The sequence below is a fragment of the Pseudoliparis swirei genome, chromosome 16, assembly GCF_029220125.1.
Source record: "Pseudoliparis swirei isolate HS2019 ecotype Mariana Trench chromosome 16, NWPU_hadal_v1, whole genome shotgun sequence".
Classification (NCBI taxonomy): Eukaryota; Metazoa; Chordata; class Actinopteri; order Perciformes; family Liparidae; genus Pseudoliparis; species Pseudoliparis swirei.
In genome coordinates, this window is record NC_079403.1 from 25,727,444 (window position 1) to 25,752,412 (window position 24,969).

The window sequence follows — 24,969 nt, forward strand, 5'->3', positions numbered from 1 at the left end:
ATTGGTGGAGATGGGGGGCGGGTCCTATTTGTGGAGATGGGGGTTGGGTCCCATTGGTGGAGATGGGGGGCGGGTCATATTGGTGGAGATGGGGGTTGGGTCCTATTGGTGGAGATGGGGGGGGGGGGGGGACCTACTGTCGTCCACAATCAGCTCCTCGGTTCTGCTGAGGTGGATATATAGGTGGTTGTCCTGGCAACGAGATGCCAGACCGCCTGTGTGTTCCAGGCTGTGAACATGTTTGTTTGTGCTGTGAAGTCACATCATTTTAACATCTTCATCTCTGGGGATTGACTCTCTTACCGGGGACAACCTCAAGTGGCCGTTTATGGAACTGCACTTAGACGTCGGCTTCATTCCTCAGGTTGAGGTGCTGCTCGCTCACGGGACGTTGAGCTGAGGCTTCAGACCAATGAAACAGAGCTGGAGTAAACCAGCGGACGTACGCTTCAAAACCCACGAAGAAGACATCCCTCTGTCCTTTGAAGTATGTCAGACCCGGAAACTCTCCGTATCACAGCGGTATCAACACCTTCATTGACTATGGGGAAAGTATTAGTTTATCAATCTGGATTTATCTGCCTTTAGCATAATAAATAAATGAGTCGTTAGACTAATCAATTCATTGGGAGAAAAAGGATCAATGAATAGATCGATCAATGAATAAATGCTGATCAGATGCCGCCCTATGTGACGTATCGCTGCGTAGCAACGGCGGCTTCTCATTGTGCATCCGGTGACAGCAGCACCTTTTTCTTTTGGCAGAGCATTTATTAATGTCTCGATCGCTGTCGGGGAGCAAGGAGGGTTTCTACAAACACTGTGATATAACCTCCTGCCGACGGCGTGAAGACTCTCCTCCACACGTGTGAACGGCGCAGTGTTCTTATTCTGTAAGTCACGTCCGCTAAATGCCAAGATTGTAAATGCAAATGAGACAGAAGCAAGATCCGAAACATGAACAGCGTTTAATTACTCATCAGAGCAGGTGCTGCCTTTGTGTTCAGGGATGTGGGGGGGGGGGGTTAAAGGTTCCTCTGCATTTAACAACATCTGTTCATAATATATTCAGGAAATAAGATCCTATTTAATTTCTCCTCCTCCTGTTTATGTTGCTCTGCTCATTTGATAATTGATCATTCTTATTTACCATCTTTTAGGCAGGAATATGAAATATGTATGACAGCGTACAGTCTGTGTGTGAGTGTGTGTGAGTGAGTGTGTGTGAGTGAGTGTGTGTGTGTGAGTGAGTGTGTGAGTGTGTGTGTGAGTGTGTGTGTGAGTGAGTGTGTGTGTGTGAGTGTGTGTGAGTGTGTGTGTGAGTGTGTGAGTGTGTGTGTGTGAGTGTGTGTGTGAGTGTGTGAGTGTGTGTGTGTGAGTGTGTGTGTGTGTGTGTGTGTGAGTGCATGTAGGGACGTGCAGGGCTCAGTTGGACATCAAATAATAGGCCATCATCAATCCCTGTCACACTCTCCAGGCATGAGGGAGGAGGGGCATTGGGGGCCAGGTCAAGAGTGTGTGTGTGTGTGTGTGGTGTGTGTGTGTATGGTGTGTGTGTGTGTGTGTGTATGTGTGGTGTGTTTGTGTGTCTACTCTTAGAGTTGTCGTAAATGTGGACGAGACAAAGGAAGGGTTATAGGCTTTAGAACAATGTACGAGGGATGTGTTTGTGTGTGTGTGTGTGTGTGTGTGTGTGTGTGTGTGTGTGAAAGCTGCCATGATTTAGTGAGCATCTGCCTGTGTGTGTGTGTGTGTGTGTGACATATGGACCATGCACACAGGCCCAGCAACAGCGTGTCATTGAGCATATCTTATCTGCGGAGATGGCAGCAGTAAGAATGTTATCTCCGCTGGCTGCTCATGTTATTATTATATTATGATGGTCTGTGTGTCAGAGCCACGGTGACATGTTGTCTCTCCCGAAATGTGTCATCTCCGGCACTGACCCCCCCCCCCCCCCCCACCCTCACAAAGACTACTTTTCTGTGGAGGTTTCTCCAAAGCAAGGCTGTGTGAGTGATGGTCCCAGAAACAAGGCATGTTCAGCCTTTGACGATATTGGATAATTAAAAACACTACATCTCAGACGGAAAGTTTAAAAAATACTACTATATAAACTCATATGTTGTTTTGTGAGTTACTTGTTTTGCTGACCAGGCTGTGGTTAAACCAACTTTAACAAAACATTTATCAAAACACATTTATTATAGCGCTTTGATTCAACGTAACTTGATCCATGGACTCTTTCGTCGTCGGAGTGAATAGCAACAGGGTTTGTTTACAGCAGTTGCTAAACTGGGGGCGGGGTGTGACGAGCATCCTCCGCCAATCAGCGCCGCTCTCTCACCGAGCTCGCGCATGGAGAGGCGGGAACTCCTGACCCCGTTAGCCAATCAGCGTCTCCCTTCCTCCGCGCTGGGAGAAGTTAGCAGTCTGGATGCCAGTCCGGTCCGCAGCCACGATGGACGCGATACCGTGCCTCCTGTTCGTCCTCCTGCTCGGGACAAGGATACCGGAAAGCCCCGGTAAGTGAGTGCGCCTTCAAACGGACAGCAGGGGAGTTGTGTCCCGGTGTTTTGTTTCTCGGGAGTTGCCCTCTCGGGGTCGGAACAGTTGTGCCAGAAAACGTTCTTTGTTCAAGAAGCCCGAAGAAGAGTGTCTGTAACTAAGATGGCGCAGGGTCGGCGGCCAGCCTGCTGCTGCCTGTCTGAGGAATGTTTATTGTGTCGGGGGTAAGGAGGGGGACAGAAAGGGAGCAGGCAGCCGAAAAGTCACTTTGGGCTTGAAACGGGCGGACGGGCAGCCCTGGTCCCGCAGCGCGGCTCCGTTTGGCGCAGCGTAGCGGCAACAAAGAGTCCGCAGCGACAGGACCAACTAAAGTTGGCGGAACCGCGAAGTGGGTCGTTGCTGTTGTGGACCCGCGCCGGGTCGAACCGCGGCCCTCCTGGACGTGTATCTGAGCTCGAGTGTTCCTCCCGGTCCACTTCGCGCCCCCGGGCTCCGCTCGGCCTCGCGCAGCGGGGTTTTCGTGACTCTCTGGACTCTTTTATTTTTATAAAGTGGGCGCGAGCTGATGTCAGTTAGTCTCGCGCCCCCTAATGTCAGAGTACCCCCCCCCCCCCCGTGTAATTAGTCCGTTAATGAGCTGTCCTCGGTGCTAACTGGTGGTTCCGCTCGCTGTTCTGATGGCGGGGTAAAGTTCTCCGGAACCACCGCGTCATCGCGCGAGCGCTGAGCCGTTGGTGACAGGTTGGTGTTCGGCGAGGAGCGTTCAACGTCCCGGGAAATAACGGGTTCTCCTCGGGAGGCGGCGGTGATGATGATGATGGTGATGGTGATGATGATGACAGCGGTTCTAACGGGATTCCGACCCTGAGACAGATCGGTAAAAACACTCAGAAGAGGTCCCCCCCCTTTTGAAAATGGGCCGATTCTGGTTTGTGCCATTGAGGTCTCGGTAAAGTCTCCCGGTACATTCGGTGTGCACCGTTTACACGCTGTTTTTTAAAACTCAAAACTCGACGTATAAACAACGACCCTCCTGTAAGTGGATGATAACGGCTGCGGTCCGACGCGTTACCGGGGACCGGAGCACTGTGGCCTCTTTCAGCCGGCTCAGAGGAATGTTAAGCCCCGTGTGTGTGTGTGTGTGTGTGTGTGTGTTTATGGTCCCTGCAACAAATGTAAACTGGACCCTGCATGTGCAGCTCCTCACTACATCCAGCAGCCACACATCACCACTGCCTTGCTCATGACTGCCTTGCTCATGACTGCCTTGCTCATGACGCGAGGTGACATCCCGTTTGGCGCCGCGTGGCTGTTCTTTGTTCCAGCGCTGCAAGAGGAGAATCTTTTTCCCAGGTGCAAAACAAGCAGACAGTCTTTCCCTTCTGCCCCTTGCCTCACGCTTCCTTTGTGAGACATTCCTGTGTGTGTGTGTGTGTGTGTGTGTGTGTGTGTGTGTGTGGAGAGAGGCTCATGCATTTCAAGCAGCATACATAATAAAGATGTTATGTGAGCGTCCCGTGGGGGGGGTCGTGTCCTCGGATAGCCCAGCCTGCGGCTGGTTCTGACATCGGTGTGTCGGTGCTGAGCAGACGAGTCCAGCACCGCACATCGGGTCCATCAGAACGTGAGCAGAATAACACGGGTATCGGACCCTACTGACGAGGAGACTCTTTTCGGATGCGAGTCACACGGATATATCCGTGCTGTGTCATACATATGATTTATCTGTCAGACACCTGGCTGCGCTCTCTCTCCGGCGTGGTCACGTTTGCTCGCCGCTCCAGCGCCACGCCCCTGCAGCTCCTCACACAAAAGCATCAGCGCGCGCACGCCGAGCGCCGGCACTATAGCTCTGCTTCTGCCACACGCCTCCGTCACCAGTTTACTGCCCCCACCCCCCCGGCTTCATTTGTCTGCTCAGGGGTCTTGCCCCCCCCTCTTTTAGTCATAGTAAGAAGGGGGTGGGGTGCATATTTAGCTGGGGTGGTATAAAGGGAGAGCTTGTGTCAGCGCTCTGTGCCAGAAGCCCGTCTGACCCGGGGGGGTCGTCTCAGCCAGGTGTGCCTCTGGCTCTCTGAGCAGGAGAAGAGGAGCTGGGCTCTTCTCACCTGATGGACATCAGGCTCCGGATGGCCTCAATTAAGTTTACAATATTTAATGTCAAGAAGTGTAACAAACAATGGAGGCTCAGGGCCGTGGGTTTGGTGGTGATGCGGGCTCAACAGGAACCAGCCTGAAGGACCCGGTCAAGACCAGAGAGAACCATGGTTTGAGTCTTAGTCCCAGAATCAGCCAATCAGCTCCTCTCAGAGGTAGTTCAGCCTCTAACACCGTCCTGTTGGATAGAAGTTCGCTATCAGAATGGAGGGGTCAAAGGTCACGACCCCCGGGTCAAAACGTCACTTCCGGTCAAGTCACTAAACAAGTATTTTCACAATAAAAGTCCCGTCTGTTATTGTCACTTCACTAACAGTCACTCTCATGCACATCATTACTTCTTTCCGTTGACATAAACATAGAGTAAACAGTCCCCTATGCTTCATAACACATTCACAACAATATCAATATTCTCCCTCATATTTCCTATGATAATATCTTTCTATATGCAGGGCTCTCAAGTTTTGAAGACAGGCAAGAGCAGGGGTCCCCAAACTTTTCCTGAGAGGGCCACATAACGTTTCCCTTGTCTGCTGGAGGGCCAGCCGGGGGTGGGGGGGGGATGGGGGGTGCTCGTGAGAGTGTGCTCATCTGTGTGCGCGCATCACTACTGAGCGATGCGCGCGCCACTCGTCTATTAATTTAAAGCTCAAGACAACAGAATCTAAATAAACCATTCCAGCCTCACAGTGTGCTCTGTGTTCTGAGGGGGACGGCACACAGCGGCTCATTCCTGTTTTAAACGTTTCTCAAAAAGCTGGTCCAATAATGTTGTATTTTAAAAAAAGGTACATGCTTAATCTGCTTGGCCTGAGAGCTGTCTGGCACCACAGGTGTTCCCCTGAGAGGTGTGGAAGGAAACACGATGTCCTGAATCACAGGAACTACAAGGGAAACCCTCCACTTTGAGATGAGCCCCTCAGTCCTCAGCGTGGACTAGTCCGTCCTCCACAGGAGCAGAGAGCGAGTAGGAGACGACCTGACGCCATGGACTAGTCCGGTTGTCTCTGGACCGGTTGTCTCTAGACCGGTTGTCTCTAGTCCAGTTGTCTCTGGACCGGTTGTCTCTAGACCGGTTGTCTCTAGACCGGTTGTCTCTAGTCCGGTTGTCTCTGGACCGATTGTCTCTAGTCCGGTTGTCTCTAGTCCGGTTATCTCTAGACCGGTTGTCTCTAGACCGGTTGTCTCTAGACCGGTTGTCTCTAGTCCGGTTGTCTCTGGACCGATTGTCTCTAGTCCGGTTATCTCTAGACCGGTTGTCTCTAGACCGGTTGTCTGTAGACCGGTTGTCTCTAGTCCGGTTGTCTCTGGACCGGTTGTCTCTAGACCGGTTGTATCTAGTCCGGTTGTCTCTGGACCGGTTGTATCTAGTCCGGTTGTCTCTAGACCGGTTGTATCTAGTCCGGTTGTCTCTAGACCGGTTGTCTCTGGACCGGTTGTCTCTAGACCGGTTGTCTCTGGACCGGTTGTCTCTGGACCGGTTGTCTCTAGTCCGGTTGTCTCTGGACCGGTTGTCTCTGGACCGGTTGTCTCTAGTCCGGTTGTCTCTAGACCGGTTGTCTCTGGACCGGTTGTCTCTAGACCGGTTGTCTCTGGACCGGTTGTCTCTGGACCGGTTGTCTCTAGACCGGTTGTCTCTAGTCCGGTTGTCTCTAGACCGGTTGTCTCTAGTCCGGTTGTCTCTAGTCCGGTTGTCTCTAGACCGGTTGTCTCTGGACCGGTTGTCTCTAGTCCGGTTGTCTCTAGTCCGGTTGTCTCTAGTCCGGTTGTCTCTGGACCGGTTGTCTCTAGACCGGTTGTCTCTAGTCCGGTTGTCTCTAGTCCGGTTGTCTCTAGACCGGTTGTCTCTAGACCGGTTGTCTCTGGACCGGTTGTCTCTAGTCCGGTTGTCTCTGGACCGGTTGTCTCTAGTCCGGTTGTCTCTAGACCGGTTGTCTCTGGACCGGTTGTCTCTGGACCGGTTGTCTCTGGTCCGGTTGTCTCTAGTCCGGTTGTCTCTAGACCGGTTGTCTCTGGACCCGATTGACATTAGCTTGATACCCAAATAGACTAATAATAATAATAGAATGTAAAGCTGCAGTTCCCTTCAACACTTTGTTCTGTGTCTTTAAATCCTTTCATCTGGATACTTTATACCCTCAAAATCTCCACGCATTGGGCCTTGGTGTGTGTGTGTGTGTGTGTCACAGTTTGGTTTATGCCACGTCGCTGAGCTCTGGCGCCGGCGTTTAACCTGCAAGGACAAACAGTTCAGCAGATAGCAGCCTCTCTGGGCCGCGCTGTGTTTTCACCAAGGGGCAGTGGGCCCCTACACACACACACACACACATTCAGAGCACATCTGGTATGGACAAAGGGCTGGCCATAATGGGGGTGGGCCGGGCCATGACCTATGGAAATGACTGTGGGAGCCGAGTACGGGGTCTCAGGAGGGGGGCAGGGGGGTTGTGTGTGTGTGTGTGTGTGTGTGTTCTTTCCTTTTGACTGTGAGCATTAACTAAATTGCGTTGGACATAATCGTGGCGTGTACATTTATTCAAATATACAGGAAACAAATATATATTTTTTTATGATGAGTGTAATGTCGTGTTGTAAACACATCTTTACTGTTTCATGTTATTGACACTGGGACACGATAAGGTGGCCAGAAGGACTTAAAGCCCACCAACACGAGGCCACGCCCATTTATCTGTGTCCTGGAATGACCATTGAAATGCGTGACGTGTGCAGAGCAGCTGTTAGCGTTATGCTAATGCGCGGTTCACCTCGAGGACAGCGTCGCCGAGAGAGAGAGATACCGAAGTCTGGATTCAGTTCAGCTCGTTTCACTTCTCTTTCTCTCCTTTGCTGTGATCTCTGTTCTGGGGGCGGAGCTTAAACACTGAACCCAGCGGTCTGCTCGCTGCTCTCTAACCAACAGCTGCTTCGTTGTGGGGTGGACACCACCGTGGCACCGCGTCAGAGCGGAAGAGCTACGGCTCACTGACGAGATGACCTCGGTCTGCTCGCCGCTCGGCTCGTTCATGCCGGGTGGACTCAGGAAGTGACTCAGGAAGTGACTCAGGAAGTGACACAGGAAGTGACACAGGAAGTGACTCGTCTCTGAGCTGCCGCGTGAACACCGTCCACCGCGCTGCAGACGGGTTTACGTTCCTGCCCTGAAGCTGCTGATGAAAAGAGGCTCTCATATCGTTGACCGTTGCTGACGGGTATCACTAGAGCTGCTGATCGTCCCCACGGCGAGGAGCTATATAATATATATATAATCTATACGAGGCCATCATCAGGGAGGAGGAGACTCCCTGTGGCTGCAGCCAGCTTCCAGCACCAGGCATGTTAAACCAGAACGGCTGCTCGCATTGAATCATTGAAACTTTGGCCAAATTGTTCCAAAACATGTTTGATGAGACGCTCACAGCGGAGTGTACCTAAAGGCTCTGCAGGGCCGACCCTTCAGGCTCCGCCCTGCTGCAGGGAGCCTGAACGCCACATGACGACTCATTCAATTACTGGCCTGGACATCTCAAAGGCTGCGTGTGCGTGTGCGTGTGTGTGTGCGTGTGTGTGTGGGCCCATGCACGTGTGACTTTGGTTTATTTATTTTTTTGCGAAGGGGTTGTGGGATTGAATTGCTATTGATCTGCACAATGCACCCCCCCCCTGCTGTGAGTCGATGTATTAGATTAAACTTCATCCCCCCTTTTCATCTCAGCGTCCCCTGGGCTTCCTCCAGCACGGCCACGGCAATCTGTCTTTCTGCCCCCATGTTAGAATTATTTACCCGTAATCAGATTGTGTTGATGGCATCGGGTTCATTGAGAGGAATTACACAAGCGCTCCACGCCTCCAGGACCGGCTCCTCATAGGGCATGATATATATATATTATATGCATATATATATACACGTGTGTATATATATATATATATATTGTATGCATATATATATACATGTGTATATATATATTAGGGATGCACCGATCTGATCGGCGCCGATCCATATCGGCCGATATTGCCATTATCGGTTTTGATCGGCGTTCTCAAAACGGCTGATCAAACCGATCGATCAGATGACGTAACATCTGAGAGAACTATCAGACGTTTCAATCGCCGCCCACCGCAACGGAGACAATGCGCCCGGCGAGGGCCGCAGAGTGAGAGGTCAGAGGGGATCCTCACCAGCGAGCGGCGTCCCCGTCCCCCGAGTTGAATCACTGGGTCGACTCAGCCGACTCTCACATGTCTGAGGCTCTGAGCCCCTAGAGATATCATGCTCACGCTAAACACATTCCATCAGGAGCAAAGAGGGTTTTGATAACGTTAGCGGAAGGATTTATGTGACAACATCCGGTTTTGCAAAGTTAGTGGAAAGAACCACGTGAAACAACATCCGTTTTTTTAAATAAGATGTCGAAAAATCATACACGAACATAGACAAGTAAACAATGAACTGATTTTGTATCTTTAGAGATCGTTTCTGAGATTTAGCTTAAATTATGCTAACATTAAAACATTTTCACTGTACCAAGGAAGAGTTTATAAAAATAAGTCTGACTTTTGTACGTTAAACAAAGTCCTGTCTATAGATTTCCCCAAGAGTTGCAGGAAATGAATGATGCAGATGTGTTCCATACATATCTGAAATCCCCTACAACAGCAATCAATACATTTTAATGTATCAATTAGGACATTTTTCAAAGTAAAAGTCCTAAATGTTTAAAGAAATCTGTAATTTCTTTAATGTTTGAGTTGCTTTATATATGTATTTCCTCATAGTCCTCATAGCAATAATGCTCCACAATAAATAGAATGCCTCAATCGACACCGTGATGTTAAGGGTGAGCAAGGCAGGAACCCAAAAGCAGCACAAGGAGTCTTTCTTTCAAAAATCCAAAAGGTTTCTTTAATTGTTTTCTGAGCAGAACCACAGTCTGGTAACAGGAGAGAAACTAACGATCCAACAAACATCAAGGGGTATGGGGACAGTTTAAGTAGCCAGCGTCCTAATTGACGATCAGTCCCAGCTGCTCCGGCAATCACCGCCCAGGGGAGGGAGGAGACAGCCACACCCTCTTGGTGAGCCGTAGACACACAGGAGACAGATGGACAGGGAAACAGAGGAAACACAGGGAAACACTGTCTTGTCTTGACGACAACATGACACGTGATCGGTGATATCGGATCGGCAGATAATGATTTCAGTGATCGGTGATCGGTATTATCGGTGATCGGTAGATACTGATTTCAGTGATCGGTGATCGGCACAAAAAACCTGATCGGTGCATCTCTAATATATATATATATATATTATATGCATATACACTACCGTTCAAAAGTTTGGGATCACTTAGAAATGTCCTTATTTTTCAAAGAAAAGCATTGTTTTTTTCAATGAAGATAACATTAAATCAATCAGAAATACCCTCTATACATTGTTAATGTGGTAAATGACTATTCTAGGTGGAAACGGCTGGTTTCTAATGAAATATCTCCAGGTGTATAGAGGCCCATTTCCATCAACTATCACTCCAGTGTTCTAATGGTACATTGTGTTTGCTAATCGCCTTAGAAGACTAATGTCTGATTATAAAACCCTTGTGCAATTATGTTAGCACAGCTGAAAACTGTTTTGCTGATGAGAGAAGCTATAAAACTGGCCTTCCTTTGAGCTAGTTGATTATCTGGAGCATCACATTTGTGGGTTCGATAAGACTCTCAAAATGGCCAGAAAAAAAGAACTTTCCTGTGAAACTCGCCAGTCTATTCTTGTTCTTAGAAATGAAGTCTATTCCATGCGAGAAATTGCAAAGAAACTGAAAATGTCCTACAGCGGTGTGTACTACTCCCTTCAGAGAACAGCACAAACGGGCTCTAACCAGAGCAGAAAGAGAAGTGGGAGGCCCCGGTGCACAACTCAGCTTGAAGACAAGTACATTAGAGTCTCTAGTTTGAGAAATAGACGCCTCACAGGTCCTCAACTGGCAGCTTCTTTAAATGGTACCCGCAAAACGCCAGTGTCAACGTCGACAGTGAAGAGGCGACTCCGGGATGCTGGCCTTCTAGGCAGAGTGGCAAAGAAAAAGCCATATCTGAGACTGGCCAATCAAAAGAAAAGATTGGTATGGGCAAAAGAACACAGGCATTGGACAGAGGAAGATTGGAAAAAGGTGTTCTGGACAGATGAATCCAAGTTTGAGGTGTTTGGATCACACAGAAGAACATTTGTGAGACGCAGAACAGGTGAAAAGATGCTGGAAGAGTGCCTGACACCATCTGTCAAGCATGGTGGAGGTCATGTGATGGTCTGGGGCTGCTTTGGTGCTGGGAAAGTGGGAGGTACCAGGTAAAAGGGATTTTAAATAAGGAAGGCTATCACTCCATTTGGCAACGCCATGCCATACCCTGTGGGCAGCGCTTGATTGGAGCCAATGTCCTCCTCCAACAGGACGATGACCCAAAGCACACCTCCACATTGTGAAGAACTCTTGAGGGAAGAAGCAGCTGGTCTGCTCAGAGAATCAGAATCAGAATCAGAAACAGTTTTATTGCCAGGAATGTTTACACAAACGAGGAATTTTTTTTGGTGGAAGGTGCAACATTTGGACATGACAAACAAACAACAATCAACACGACAGAAAGACAACAAGTAATGTGAAAGTGTTTGGGTGTGTGCTTCAAGTGGTGTTTTAGTTAAAAGTGTATGTTACGCGTGGCGTGTGTTTAAGTTAAAGTGGCATGTGTGTGGAGGAGGCCTCAAGTTAAAGTGCATGTTAAAGTGACGTGTGTGGAGGAGGGAAGAAGAAGGAGGAGGGAGGAGGAGGAGGAAGAGGAGGAGGAGGAAGAGGAAGGAGCGGGAAGAAGGAGGAGAGAGGAAGGTGGAAGAAGAGGTGGTAGTCCTGGGGGTGACAGTCAGTCAGTCCCGGGTTCCATTGATGAGCCCGACTGCCGACGGAAAAAAACTTTTGGTGTGGCGGGTGGTCTTTGTCATGATGGACGCAGCCTCCTCCCGAGGAGGGACTCGAACAGGAGTGTCCAGGGTGGGAGGGTCAGCGACAATCTTTCTGGCCCGCTTCAGTGACCTGGAAGTGAACAGGACCTGGAGGAAGGCAGATTGCAGCCGATAACCCTCTCGGCCGAGCGGATGATGCTCTGCAGCCTGCGCTTGTCTTTGGCTGTGGCTGCAGGGTGCCAGACGGTGATGGAGGAGCAGATGATGGACTCAACGATGGCCGTGTAGAATTGTACCATCATCTTCCCTGGCAGGTTGAATTTCCTCAGCTGCCTCAGGAAGAACATCCTCTGCTGGGCCTTCTTGGTGATGGAGCCGATGTTCAGCTCCCACTTGAGGTCCTGGGTGATGATGGAGCCCAGGAAGCGGAGGGACTCCACAGCGTCGACGGGGGAGTCACACAGGATGAGAGGGGCGGGTGGGGCTGCATTCCTCCTGAAATCCACAACCATCTCCACTGTCTTTAGAGCATTGAGCTCCAGGTTGTTCTGGCTGCACCAGGTCACCAGGTGGTCAGTCTCCCACCTGTAGGCGGTCTCGTCCCCACCAGAGATGAGCCCAATGAGGGTGGTGTCATCCGCGAACTTTAGGAGCTTGACGGACTGGTGACTGGAGGTGCAGCTGTTGGTGTACAGGAGAACAGCAGAGGGAAAGAACACAGCCTTCCGGGGAACCTGGTGGTCCGGGAGCCTGAGACGTGTTTCCCCAGCCTCACGTGCTGCTTCCTGTCGGTCAGGAAGTCTGTGATCCACCTGCAGGTGGAGTCGGGCACGTGCAGCTGGGAGAGCTTGTCCTGCAGCAGGGACGGGATGATTGTATTGAAAGCAGAGCTGAAGTCCACAAACAGGATCCTGGCGTAGGTTCCTGGGGAGTCCAGATGCTGGAGGATGTAGTGAAGGGCCATGTTGACTGTGTCGTCTGCAGACCTGTTGGCTCTGTAGGCGAACTGCAGGGGTCCAGGAGTGGGTCGGTGATGGTCTTGAGGTGTGACAGGACCAAGCGTTCAAAGGACTTCATGACCACAGAGGTCAGGGCGACGGGCCTGTAGTCATTGAGTCCTGTGATCTTGGGTTTTGGGGGACGGGATGATGGTGGAGGCCTTGAAGCAGGCTGGAACGTGGCATGTCTCCAGGGAGGTGTTGAAGATGTCGGTGAACACCGGGACAGCTGGTCAGCACAGTGCTTCAGGGTGGAGGGGAGACGGAGTCCGGGCCCGCTGCTGCGGGGTTCTGCTTTTGAACAGCCTGTTGACGTCTCTCCAGGATGACGAGGGTCGTCACTGAGATGCTGGAGGGTGCTCCAGAGGTGTGTGCCCCTGATGTGCTGGGAGAGAGTGTGCTGGTGGTCTGTGGCTTGCTGGTGGGGCTGTGGGGATTGTCTCAGGACTGCTCCATTGTCTTTCAAAGCGGCAGTAGAACTCATTGAGCTCGTCTGCCAGAAGCACATTGTTCATGGAGTGGGGTGATTTGGGCTTGTAGTTGGTGATCTGCCTGAGCCTCTCCAGACAGAAGCAGAGTCGTTTGCTGAGAGCTGCTGTTGCAGTTTCTCAGAGTACAGTCGTTTAGCATCTCTCACCGCCTTGCTAAACCTGTATTTGGACTCTGTGTACAGGTCCTTGTCCCCACTCCTGAATGCCTGGTCCTTCTGCAGTCTTAGCTTCCTGAGCTCCGCTGTGAACCAGGGTTTGTCGTTGTTATAACTCACCCTGGAGCTGGATGGAATACAGCTGTCCTCACAGAAGCTGATGTAGGAAGTTACAGCCTCTGTGTACTCATCCAGGCTGTTGGTAGCAGTCCTGAAGACATCCCAGTCAGTACAGTCCAAGCACGCCCGAAGATCCTCCAGAGCCTCACTGGTCCACTTCTTGAACTTCCTCACCACAGGTTTGCAGAGCTTTAGTCTCTGCCTGTATGAGGGAATCAGATGAACCATGACATGGTCAGAGTTTCCCAGTGCAGCTCGAGGGACGGCGTGATAGGCCCTGCTGATTGTTGTGTAGCAGTGGTCCAGAATGCTCTTCTCTCTGGTAGGGCATTTAATTAACTGTCTATATTTAGGAGTTCGTGGCTGAGGTTTCCTTTGTTAAAATCCCGGTACAATAACTAAAGAGTCCGGGAAGGTGCGCTCCACACACCGTATCTGTTCGGCGAGGGTCCGCTGTGCATCGTGCACGTACCCCTGCGGCATGTAAACTCCGGCCAGGATGAATGAAGCGAACTCACGTGGGGAGTAGATGGGTTTGCAGTGAATGATAAAAGATTCCAGGTCCGGCGAACAGTGCTGTAGAATCACCGTTACGTCGTTGCACCAGCCGTTGTTGAGGTAAAAGCAGATTCCTCCACCCTTTTTTTTCCGGAGAGCTCCGTGACCCGGTCCGCTCGGAACAGCTGGAAGCCAGCGAGCTGGAGCGCAGAATCTGGTATCGATCCACTTAGCCATGATTCCGTAAAGCACAGGATGGAGGATGAGGAGAAGTCTCTGTCTCTCCCCACCAGCAGCTGGAGTTCGTCCAGTTTGTTGCACAGTGAGCGGACGTTGGAGAAATATGCCCGCAGCGCTGTACGAGATCCCGTTTCCGTGGCCGACAAGCGCCCTGAGCGCTTTCCCTCTCCGACGGCGTCTCACCGTGGGCGAAGGTGAGCACACCTTTTACAAAAATGTCCAGTAACTCCACAGAAGTTAAAAACATTGGAAATAAATCCGCTGGAGTTGTTCCCCTGATGTTCATGAGCTCTTCTCTGGTGAAAGAGCTCCGGGAATCACAGCAGAAAACAGTATTTAAGACGAAAACAACTCTGTAATGGAGTGGCCAGTCACCAGATCTCAACCCCATTGAGCTGTTGTGGGAGCAGCTTGACCGTATGGTCCTCAAGAAGTGCCCATCAAGCCAATCCAACTGGTGGAGGTGCTTCAGGAAGCGTGGGGTGACATTTCAACAGATTACCTCAACAAATTAACAGCTAGAATGACAAAGGTCTGCAATGCTGGAATTGCTGCAAAAGGAGCATTCTTTGACGAAAGCAAAGTTTGAAGAAAAAAATTAATACTTCAAATACAAATCATTATTTCTAACCTTGTCAATGTCTTGACTATATTTTCTATACATTTTGCAACTCATTTGATACATAAAAGTGTGAGTTTTCATGGAAAACACGAAATTGTCTGGATGATCCCAAACTTTTGAACGGTAGTGTATATATATACACATGTATGTATATATATATATATAAATATAATGTTTTTGAATAAAGGGTTGGAAATTGATGCGCAGAATGAGCTTCCAATCCGTCTGTTGTTGGTCGTCTCTCCAGCAGCGTGTCATTCTGTCTCTAGTGTCGCGTTAACACGACTCCGATCTCCGTCTCGCGCGCCGCAGAGCTCCGATGCTGGCGCGCGCACTGGTGAGCAATGCAGGGCTCTCAAGTGTCACGCATTGAGCGTGAGACTCACGCATTTCGGTCTTAACTCACGCACTCCCGCCACACATCGTATTTCTCACGCTGAAAAAAACTCTCGGCTCTTTACTGTTTTAATGCAGGGGTGCTCAATATGTCGATCGCGGTCGCCGCAGAGCTTCGATGCCGGCGCATCGCTCTGTCATGTGAGCCGAGAATTGTTGACGGGGGGTAGACGAAAATTACAGGGTGACGGGTGGAGATTTCCCCCTTTTATAATAGGAGGGGAAACACTGGAGTTGATAAGCGTGTCTTCTTGTCTGATCAATACGCAACTGTGAGGTGCGCGAATGGACCGAGCGGCCAGCTGCTGATCACTCACTTAAAACATTTTTTGGGAGCACCGAAGACCCATTTTGACCCAGGAAAAACCCTGAATGTATATATGGGATTAATGATGATTAATCCACAGAAACCTGTGATTAACCTGATTAAAAATTTTACTCGTTTCACAGCCCTAATATATATATATATATGTATACACACACGTCACATAGCATTCGTTCTGTTCAACAGCCTTCATCACTGCATGCTTCATGGTTTGAGTTTATATTCTAGTTTCTACATATATTGCCACAGCGCTGCCGTTTATGTTTCCGTGGCTCTCCTCCTGCAGCAGCTGCTCCTGAGCACGAGGCGGGGGGGAGCGGCTGGCGGCGTGCAGCCATCCGTCTCCGTGCTGCTCACGCGCAGCAGCGTCCACGCATCGGTCTGGGAGGAGCTGATGGACGAGGAGCTCCTCCCCCCCCCCCCCCCCCCCCCCGTCCGGTCCAATGTCCGGACTGAAGATTAATGGTAGTCTGCTCGGCGGGCCTCGTATGCTTTCATTTCTCACAAAGAGCGTAACCGGTATTTGCTGCATTTGCAGCATCTACAGGATGTTGGATTGTTTTATTATCCTGTTCGTTTTCTACTTTTTTATATTTGAGATATTTCATGAGATGAGGGCGATGAGTTGTCTGAGGCAGCGTGGGCGTGATGAAGATGAACGCGTGGGGCCAGAGGCTCCTGGAAGGCGTGGTAACCTCAGGAGGCCGTGGCCACTGAGCGCCGCCCGCTCCAGGCGGTGGTTCGGGTTTCCCCAGCCGTAGTCTCGTGGGATCCTCTCACCTATCTGGATGTTTTGTCTGTGGTTCGAGCGCTGCTCGTCCAGCCGACTCGTTCCAGGAACGCTTTCGGGACCTGGGAGTGGTTTCATCAGCGCTCTCATTACTGTGATTGTGGGGTAGAAGACGTCTGAATGAGTCTCACCTTGGCGCCGAGTCGCTGACCCAACCGTTCCCATGGCAGCCGGAGCGATGTGCCGAATGGGATTCCTCCAGTGGACGCCATTAGAGCTCTTTGGACAAAAGAAGTTAAAGTGCAACAACAAGAGACTTTTAAATCAAACTGCTCCTGGTTATTGATGCACACCAACACTCTGTGCCTCCGCCAATGTAGAGGAGGAGAGGAACTGCTGAGCCACCACGCTCCCTGAAGCCCACGGGCCAACGACAGAGAGGGAGGAGGGACAGAACTCAGAACGGTGTTCATGAGGGCTGCAACTAGCGGTTATTATAATAATCGATAAATGGGATTTTAAAAAATCAATTTTCAAAAACATTATATATATATATGTGTGTGTATATAATATATATACATATATATATATGTGTGTGTATATCGATTAATCGGATTAAAACAACCATCAATTTCCAACCCTTTATTCAAAAATGTATATATTTGTATATATATATATATATATCCCTCGTCCGGGCCACAAGCCGATGCTGCATTGTGCCCTCAGCTCTGGTCCTGAAGGCTCTCCAGAGCCGGCTGCACTCGTTGCTGCTGTGATGAGATGTTGACGTGTCCTCGGCCGGCAGCTCCTCAGCCTCTCCTCCAGCTTCTCCTCCAGCCTCTCTCCAGCCTCTCCTCCAGCTGATCGTCCTCTTCTGGTCTTAATCCGAGGTGCTCGGTCCGTTGAGCTCGATGAGATTACCTTAAAGCTGCAGCGCCGTTCCTCTCTGATCGGCCGCCGCTCACGACCCCGACGGAGAGGTGGTGTTGGATTCATTTCTTGTGGACGAGGGTTTAGTTGCCCCTCTGAGCCCAGAGCGGTCTGAGTGTTCTCACAGAGCCCCGTGAAGCAGAACAGAAAGGGAAACGTACTGGACACAGCGGAAAGGATCTGTATGTCGTGTAAACGGTGGCGGCTCCATGTTGTGTCCACATTGAACTATTTACATGTTGGCCCCTCACAACGACCCCCCTCCTCTCTGTCCATGTGCTGGGTTCAAAGGTCGGCCGTGTGACCGCGTGTCCCAGCTCCACCGGGTCACACAATGTCATGTTTGGTTTTCACAGGATCTCAAACCGCTCAGAATGAAATGTTTCCGATGATAAAACAAGTCCACGCTTTAAGCTTTGCTTTGCTCTCTCAGCCTGAGCGACACGGAGGCCACAGCCTGACCTCCAGAGGAACCTGCTCACCGCCTGTAAGGACACGAGTCTTGACCCCGCGCCTCAGGCCCGACCCCGCGCCTCAGGCCCGACCCCACCCCTCAGGCCCGACCCCGCGCCTCAGGCCCGACCCCGCGCCTCAGGCCCGACCCCACCCCTCAGGCCCGACCCCGCGCCTCAGGCCCGACCCCACGCCTCAGGCCCGACCCCGCGCCTCAGGCCCGACCTCAGGCCCGACCCCCTCAGGCCACCCGCGCCTCAGGCCCGACCCCGCGCCTCAGGCCCGACCCCGCGCCTCAGGCCCGATCCCACCCCTCAGGCCCGACCCCACCCCTCAGGCCCGACCCCGCGCCTCAGGCCCGACCCCGCGCCTCAGGCCCGACCCCGCGCCTCAGGCCCGACCCCGCGCCTCAGGCCCGAACCCGCGCCTCAGGCCCGACATCGCCCCTCAGGCCGTCTGAGGTGTCTTCCTGTAGGTGGAGGTGTCTTCCTGTAGGTGGAGGTGTCTTGCTGTAGGTGTCTTGCTGTAGGTGGAGGTGTCTTGCTGTAGGTGGAGGTGTCTTCCTGTAGGTGGAGGTGTCTTCCTGTAGGTGGAGGTGTCTTGCTGTAGGTGGAGGTGTCTTGCTGTAGGTGGAGGTGTCTTGCTGTAGGTGGAGGTGTCTTCCTGTAGGTGGAGGTGTCTTGCTGTAGGTGGAGGTGTCTTGCTGTAGGTGGAGGTGTCTTCCTGTAGGTGGAGGTGCATTCCTGTAGGTGGAGGTGTCTTCCTGTAGGTGGAGGTGTCTTCCTGTAGGTGGAGGTGTCTTCCTGTAGGTGGAGGTGTCTTGCTGTAGGTGTCTTCCTGTAGGTGGAGGTGTCTTGCTGTAGGTGGAGGTGTCTTCCTGTAGGTGGAGGTGTCTTGCTGTAGGTGGAGGTGTCTTGCTGTAGGTGGAGGTGTCTTGCTGTAGGTGGAGGTGTCTTCCTGTAGGTGGAGGTGTCTTGCTGTAGGTGGAGGTGTCTTCCTGTAGGTGGAGGTGTCTTGGGGATTCTCTTAAATTAGAAATCTCTGCAGCTGCTCTGCTCTACGCCGAAAGAAAAACAACAATAAGTTCTGTTTGTTTGATTGGCCGACGACCAACAACAATACCAACGACCTCTGTCTCCTCCCGCCTGGTCTGTCTCCTCCCGCCTGGTCTGTCTCCTCCCGCCTGGTCTGTCTCCTCCCGCCTGGTCTGTCTCCTCCCGCCTGGTTTGTCTCCTCCCGCCTGGTCTGTCTCCTCCCGCCTGGTCTGTCCTCCCGCCTGGTCTGTCTCCTCCCGTCTGGTTTGTCTCCTCCCGCCTGGTCTGTCTCCTCCCATCTGGTTTGTCTCCTCCCGCCTGGTCTGTCTCCTCCCGTCTGGTTTGTCTACTCCCGTCTGGTTTGTCTCCTCCCGCCTGGTCTGTCTCCTCCCGCCTGGTCTGTCTCCTCCCGCCTGGTCTGTCTCCTCCCGCCTGGTTTGTCTACTCCCGCCTGGATTGTCTCCTCCCGCCTGGTCTGTCTCCTCCCGCCTGGTCTGTCTCCTCCCATCTGGTCTGTCTCCTCCCGCCTGGTTTGTCTCCTCCCGCCTGGTCTGTCTCCTCCCGCCTGGTCTGTCTCCTCCCATCTGGTCTGTCTACTCCCATCTGGTTTGTCTCCTCCCGCCTGGTTTGTCTCCCGTCTGGTTTGTCTCCTCCCATCTGGTTTGTCTCCTCCCGCCTGGTTTGTCTCCTCCCATCTGGTTTGTCTCCTCCCATCTGGTTTGTCTCCTCCCGCCTGGTCTGTCTCCTCCCGTCTGGTTTGTCTCCTCCCATCTGGTCTGTCTCCTCCCGCCTGGTCTGTCTCCTCCCGCGGTGGCGCCGGCGGTGGTTCGCGGGGCGGTGAACACGGTCTGCATTGAGGAATCATTTCAGGCCTAGAGGATAAAGCCAACATGAGGATCTCCTGGGGAACATCCCGTCTCCTAAACGCTCAAAGAATCTGTTCCCTGAACCTCGTGGCTCTCCCTCTGGCGCCGCCCGACGCCTCCATTCATAAACCGGAGAGCAGCAGGACGCCGAGAGCCACTTCCTGCTGGCACGGCCTCGCCACACACACGGGAACATTCCTGAGCTGTCGTCTAGACATCGAGCGTGTGTGTGTACGATGTGTGTGTGTGCGTGTGTACAATGTGTGTGTCTAGACGATGTGTGTGTGTACAATGTGTGTGTCTAGACCAGGGGTGTCCAAAGTCCGGCCCGCGGGCCAATGGCGGCCCGCGGTCAGATTTCATACGGCCCGCGACATCGGTCATATAATGTGTTATTTCTGGCCCGCCAGATCTGTCAGAATAAATAAATCATAAAAACTTTAAAGACGTAATTCCTCCTCTCATGTTTCTGGCTCTGCGTGGCGTGAACCCTTCTCCAAACCTATTTGCCATGGCGATGGCAAAAAAAAGGACAAAAGTTGACAGTGAGGGCCGCCGCTTTCAGGAGCGGTGGGAATTACTAGTATTTCCCCTCCCATGAGAACAGGGTGGGGGTCCGCCCCACTGACATGTTCTCTCTAGCGCCAGATTACAACAGGTTGTTTTATTAACTAAACAGTCGTCTGTTATTGATCGTATCGACACAGCGGCATGTCATTTCTGTCTCTACGTGGTGGCGTTCACACTCCTCCTGGCTCTCGGTATCGCGGCGGAGCTCCGCCCCCACGCACACATACAGGTGCGCACAGACAGGTGAGCGCGCTCCAGCCAGCCGGCAGAGAGGTCCAATATGTCGCGGGAACAGCAAACCGACACCTCTGCGTTCCCACGGTGGTGAAGACACGTCGTCTCAGAGTCGCTCTCTGCTCCGGGTTCAAGAGACCAGGTGGGGCGCGAGGGGGAATGCAGACTCTTTGATTTCAAGACCTTGTTTGAGAACTTCACGTATTACAAACTACACGGACATAAAACTAAGTCATTCATAAATAAAGAGCGAAATGCCTGTTGCCTACTTTCGTGTAAACGTGTCGTTACGGCGTTAACCGGTTACGCTGCGCATGCGCGACAGACGAGATTCTTGGCGACTTGCCAGGTGTTACCTCAGCGTTCCAGCTGTTGCCCTTCAAAACAAGAGCTCAACATTGAGCTGTATTGAGAGTGGCCGTATCAAGCCTGCAACCCCGTTTTAAAAAGAGGTGAAGTGGAAAGCCCATTTTATCACACATAGAGTAAAACGGGATGACTCGCACATATCTGCACTGGTTTTGTTTTTCAAAGGTTGCGCGTTATTGTTATTTTGAAAAGATATGCAGTGTCACTAACACTCAGGAAACTCTTTATGCCCAAATATTTGATCTTATTTTGTTTCATTTTTCACAGGTTGCACTTTATTGATATTATCTTGAAAAGGTATTCAGTGCAAAACAGGTTGATTGCAGCCACAATCAGCTAAATGTGAAGTGTGTTGAACGGTAACATGTCATTAACAGTGAAAAACCTGTAGATGTGACAAACTATTGCTTTTCTGAAAAGATCTAGTAAAAGATGAGGGCAAAATTAATTAGTTTTGAAGTGTAATGATAACAGACCACTTTGCATTACTTATAACTCCTGTTTAAAATGTTCATTAAGCAACGTTATGTAACACATAGAAATGTAAGGTATTCTATATACAGCGTTTCCATTGTTATCTGACTGAATGAAAGGCAGACTTGGTTATATTATATGTGGTTACATTGCCATTTGTAATAAATGGCGCCGTGCCAACGGCTGCTTGTTACTGTAGCTGCTCAATTGCTTTTGATTTATTGTCTTTTTTTTGCACTTTTCCTCTTTCTTTTCCTTTTCTTTCACGTTGGTTTAAGTTACGGTCGGACACTGGACTATAACTACTTTTTCGCAACTTTTACTGTGTCTTTTGTTCACTTTGTCGTGAGTTTCGGAGAGCCACAGCAAACAATGACGGGGACCGTCGTCTACTCGCGTGCTCAGCTGATCGCGCTGTGCAGACCGCAGCTTCTGCCTGGAGACAGACCTGAGATCCCGGTGGAGCTACGGAGAAGGGCTCGCGGTTGCAGATCTGGCGTCATGAGGAGGGCAAAAACGAGGAGATACGAACCCTCGGTACCGGCGATCAGAACGGGGAACGTGAGGTCTTTGGCGAATAAGACGGATGAGCTCGGCGCGCTGGTAATGTCTGAGAGGATCTTCCGTGAGAGCAGTCTCTTGTGCTTCACTGAGACGTGGCTGCACGCGGACTATCCGGATCACAGCGCGTCTTTGCCCGGCTTCAGGACTGTTCGGGCTGACAGAGACGCTACACAGAGCGGTAAGAAGAGGGGGGGCGGGATCGCTGTTTATGTGAATGAACGGTGGTGCCATCCGGACCATGTGTGCGTGAAGGGGCGCTTCTGTAGCCCGAACATTGAACTGTTGGCCGTGGGGATGCGCCCGTACTATTTGCCGAGAGAGTTCACGTCCGCCATTGTGGTTGTCGTGTACGTGCCACCATCAGCTGACGCTGAGGAAGCTGTGGACACCATCCACTCCACTGTGTCTGCTCTGCTGAATCATCAGCCTGGAGCATTCATGACTATCACTGGTGACTTTAACCACACCACACTGGATAAAGCTCTGCCAACCTTCCATCAATACATAGACTGCCCAACAAGGAACAATAAAACTCTGGACTTGCTGTATGCTAATACTAAGGACGCATACAGCGCCACTGCCCTTCCCCCCTCGGCAGGTCTGATCATGACCTGGTCCGGCTGACACCAGGTCTGTTCCTCTGGTGAAGAGGCTGTGACCACCAGGACTGTGAGGAGGTGGTCTCTGGAGGCTAACGACGCTCTGCAGGACTGCTTCAAGTCAACGGACTGGGATGTGCTGTGTGGACCGCACGGGGAGGACATCAACAGGATGACCGACTGCATCACGGAATACATCAAGTTCTGTGAACACACCACCATCCCATCACGGACTGTGCTGCTTCCCCAACAACAAGCCCTGGATCACCAGGGACCTGAAGGCGCTTAACATGAAGAAAGCTGCTTTCAGGTCTGGAGACAGGGATGAGCTGAGGAAAGCCCAGCGCAACCTAAAGGTGAAGCTCAGGGAGGGCAAGGACTCCTACAGGAGGAAGCTGGAGGCCAAACTCCAGCTGAACAACACAAGGGAGGTGTGGTCTGGGATGAAGCAGATAACTGGCTTCAAGGTGGGAGGGAGACAGCCAGGGGGCTCCCTGGAGAGGGCCAACGAGCTGAACTGTTTCAACAGGTTCAGTTCACAGCCCTCTCCTGTCTCCTCCACACATCACACCTCCCAAACACCTCCCCCTCTGTCCCCCCTGCTGAGCTGCACATCCACCGAGCCCTCAATAACAATGGGCTCCTCCACCCTCCCCCCTCTCTCTGTGACGACTGACCAGGTGAGAAGACAGCTGGAGAAACTACTCCAGCGCAGAGCTGAAGGTCCTGATGGCATCAGCCCCAGGGTCCTAAAGACCTGCGCCACCCAGCTGTCTGGTGTCCTGCAGCGCCTCTTCACCCTCAGCCTGAGGCTGGGGGAGGTCCTGGTGCTGTGGAAGACGCCGTGCCTGGTCCCTGTCCCAAAGAAGTCAACACCATCTGGCCTCAACGACTACCGACCGGTCGCCCTCACCTCCCATGTGATGAAGGTGCTGGAGAGGCTGGTCTTGGCCCACCTCCGCCGCAGGTGAAATCGTCGTTGGACCCTCTGCAATTTGCTTACCGGCCTCATGTGGGAGTGGACGACGCCATCATCTACCTGCTGCAACGAGCTCAGTGGCACCTGGATGGAACCGTGTCTCTGTGAGAGTCACTTTCTTTGACTTCTCCAGTGCATTTAACACCATCCAGCCACTGCTGCTGAGTGAGAAGCTGCGGTGGCGGTGTGGACGCGTCCACCATCTGCTGGATCACTGACTACCTCACAGGCAGACCACAGTTTGTCAGAATGGGGCGTGTGCTGTCTGGAACGGTGGTCAGTGATGTTGGAGCCCCACAGGGAACTGTTCTGTCTCCCTTCCTCTTCGCCCTGTACACCAGTGACTTCCAGTACAACACGGAGTCATGCCATCTGCAGAAGTACTCTGATGACTCTGCAGTGGTCGGGTGTATTAGGGATGGACGGGAGGAGGAGTACAGGGCAGTGGTGAGTGACTTTGTAAAGTGGGCCGATGAGAACCACCTGCGGCTGAACGTGGCCAAGACCAGAGAGATGGTGGTGGACTTCAGGAGGAAGAGCTCCTCCCCCTCTGAGTGTCCTGGGAGTGGACGTGGACATGGTGGAGGAGGACCAGTACCTGGTGGAGGAGGACCAGTACCTGGTGGAGGAGGACCAGTACCTGGGCGTCTCCATCGACTGAACTGGAAGGCCAACATCAACGCTGTGTACAAGAAGGGGAGGAGTCGACTCTTTTTCCTGAGGAAGCTTCGATCCTTCAACGTGTGCAGCAAGATGCTGGAGTTATTCTCCCAGTCGGTTGTGGCCAGTGTGCTGCACTTTGCCATTGTCTGCTGGGGGAGCAGCATCGGAGCCGGTGACACCAGCCGTCTAACAGACTGGTTAGGAAGGCTGGCTCCATCATCGGCTGCCAGCTGGAGCACCTGGAACAGGTGGTGGAGAGGAGGACGTTGAAGAAACTGCTGTCCATATTGGACAACCCGGACCACCCGGACCACCCAGACCACCCTCTCCACCCTCTCCACCACCTCCTACAGGGACAGAGGAGGACTTTCTCCAGACGTCTCCTCACGCTCCGCTGCCACAAGGACAGACAGGAGAACCTGCCGGTGGCTATGAGGCTCTATAACAGATCACCTCCTGCCAGATCCTAGTGCAATAATAACTTAATATTTACACTGTTGATCTGCACTTCACACATTTCATTTGTTTGCACTACACACATACACACACATTTCATTTGCACTGCACACATATACACACTCTGCATTTTGCACACTGTCTATATTTAATACTTTTGAATTTGATTTGATTTGTCATTGATGTTGTGTGTTGTGTATGCATGTGTGTTGTATATGTACATATATATTTTGTTTTATATTTTACTTTGTATACTTCTATATCTTTCATCCCTGTTTTTTTTTATTTTTTTTTTATTTTTTATATTTGTCTTTAGTTTTTTTTATTATTCTTGTGTGTTTGGTTTATTGGTGCTGCTACTTGTAACGACAAATTTCCCCTTGGGGATTAATAAAGTATATATCTATCTATCTATTTTAAAAGTAATTGTGACAGTAAAAATAAATTGTTTTATAACAGTGTATTTTCATGTAACTTTTGTGGTTTAAAAAATGTCTAAAGGAACTATTGGCCCCCGGGCGTCTTTACTTTATCACAATTGGCCCTAGTTGCAAAAAGTTTGGACACCCCTGGTCTAGACGATGTGTGTGCG

General features: G+C 51.4%; 1 protein-coding gene across 1 annotated transcript in view; it reads left to right on the forward strand.

Annotated features, from left to right (window-relative positions):
- The first annotated feature begins 2,443 nt into the window (after positions 1-2,443).
- tgfbr1b (transforming growth factor, beta receptor 1 b) overlaps positions 2,444-24,969 on the forward strand; it is a 59,944-nt gene continuing 37,418 nt past the window's right edge. The window contains exon 1 of the mRNA XM_056433683.1: positions 2,444-2,525. Within this exon, the coding sequence (XP_056289658.1) occupies positions 2,462-2,525 (64 nt within the window). The 5' untranslated portion in view covers positions 2,444-2,461. The remainder of the gene's footprint in view (positions 2,526-24,969) is intronic.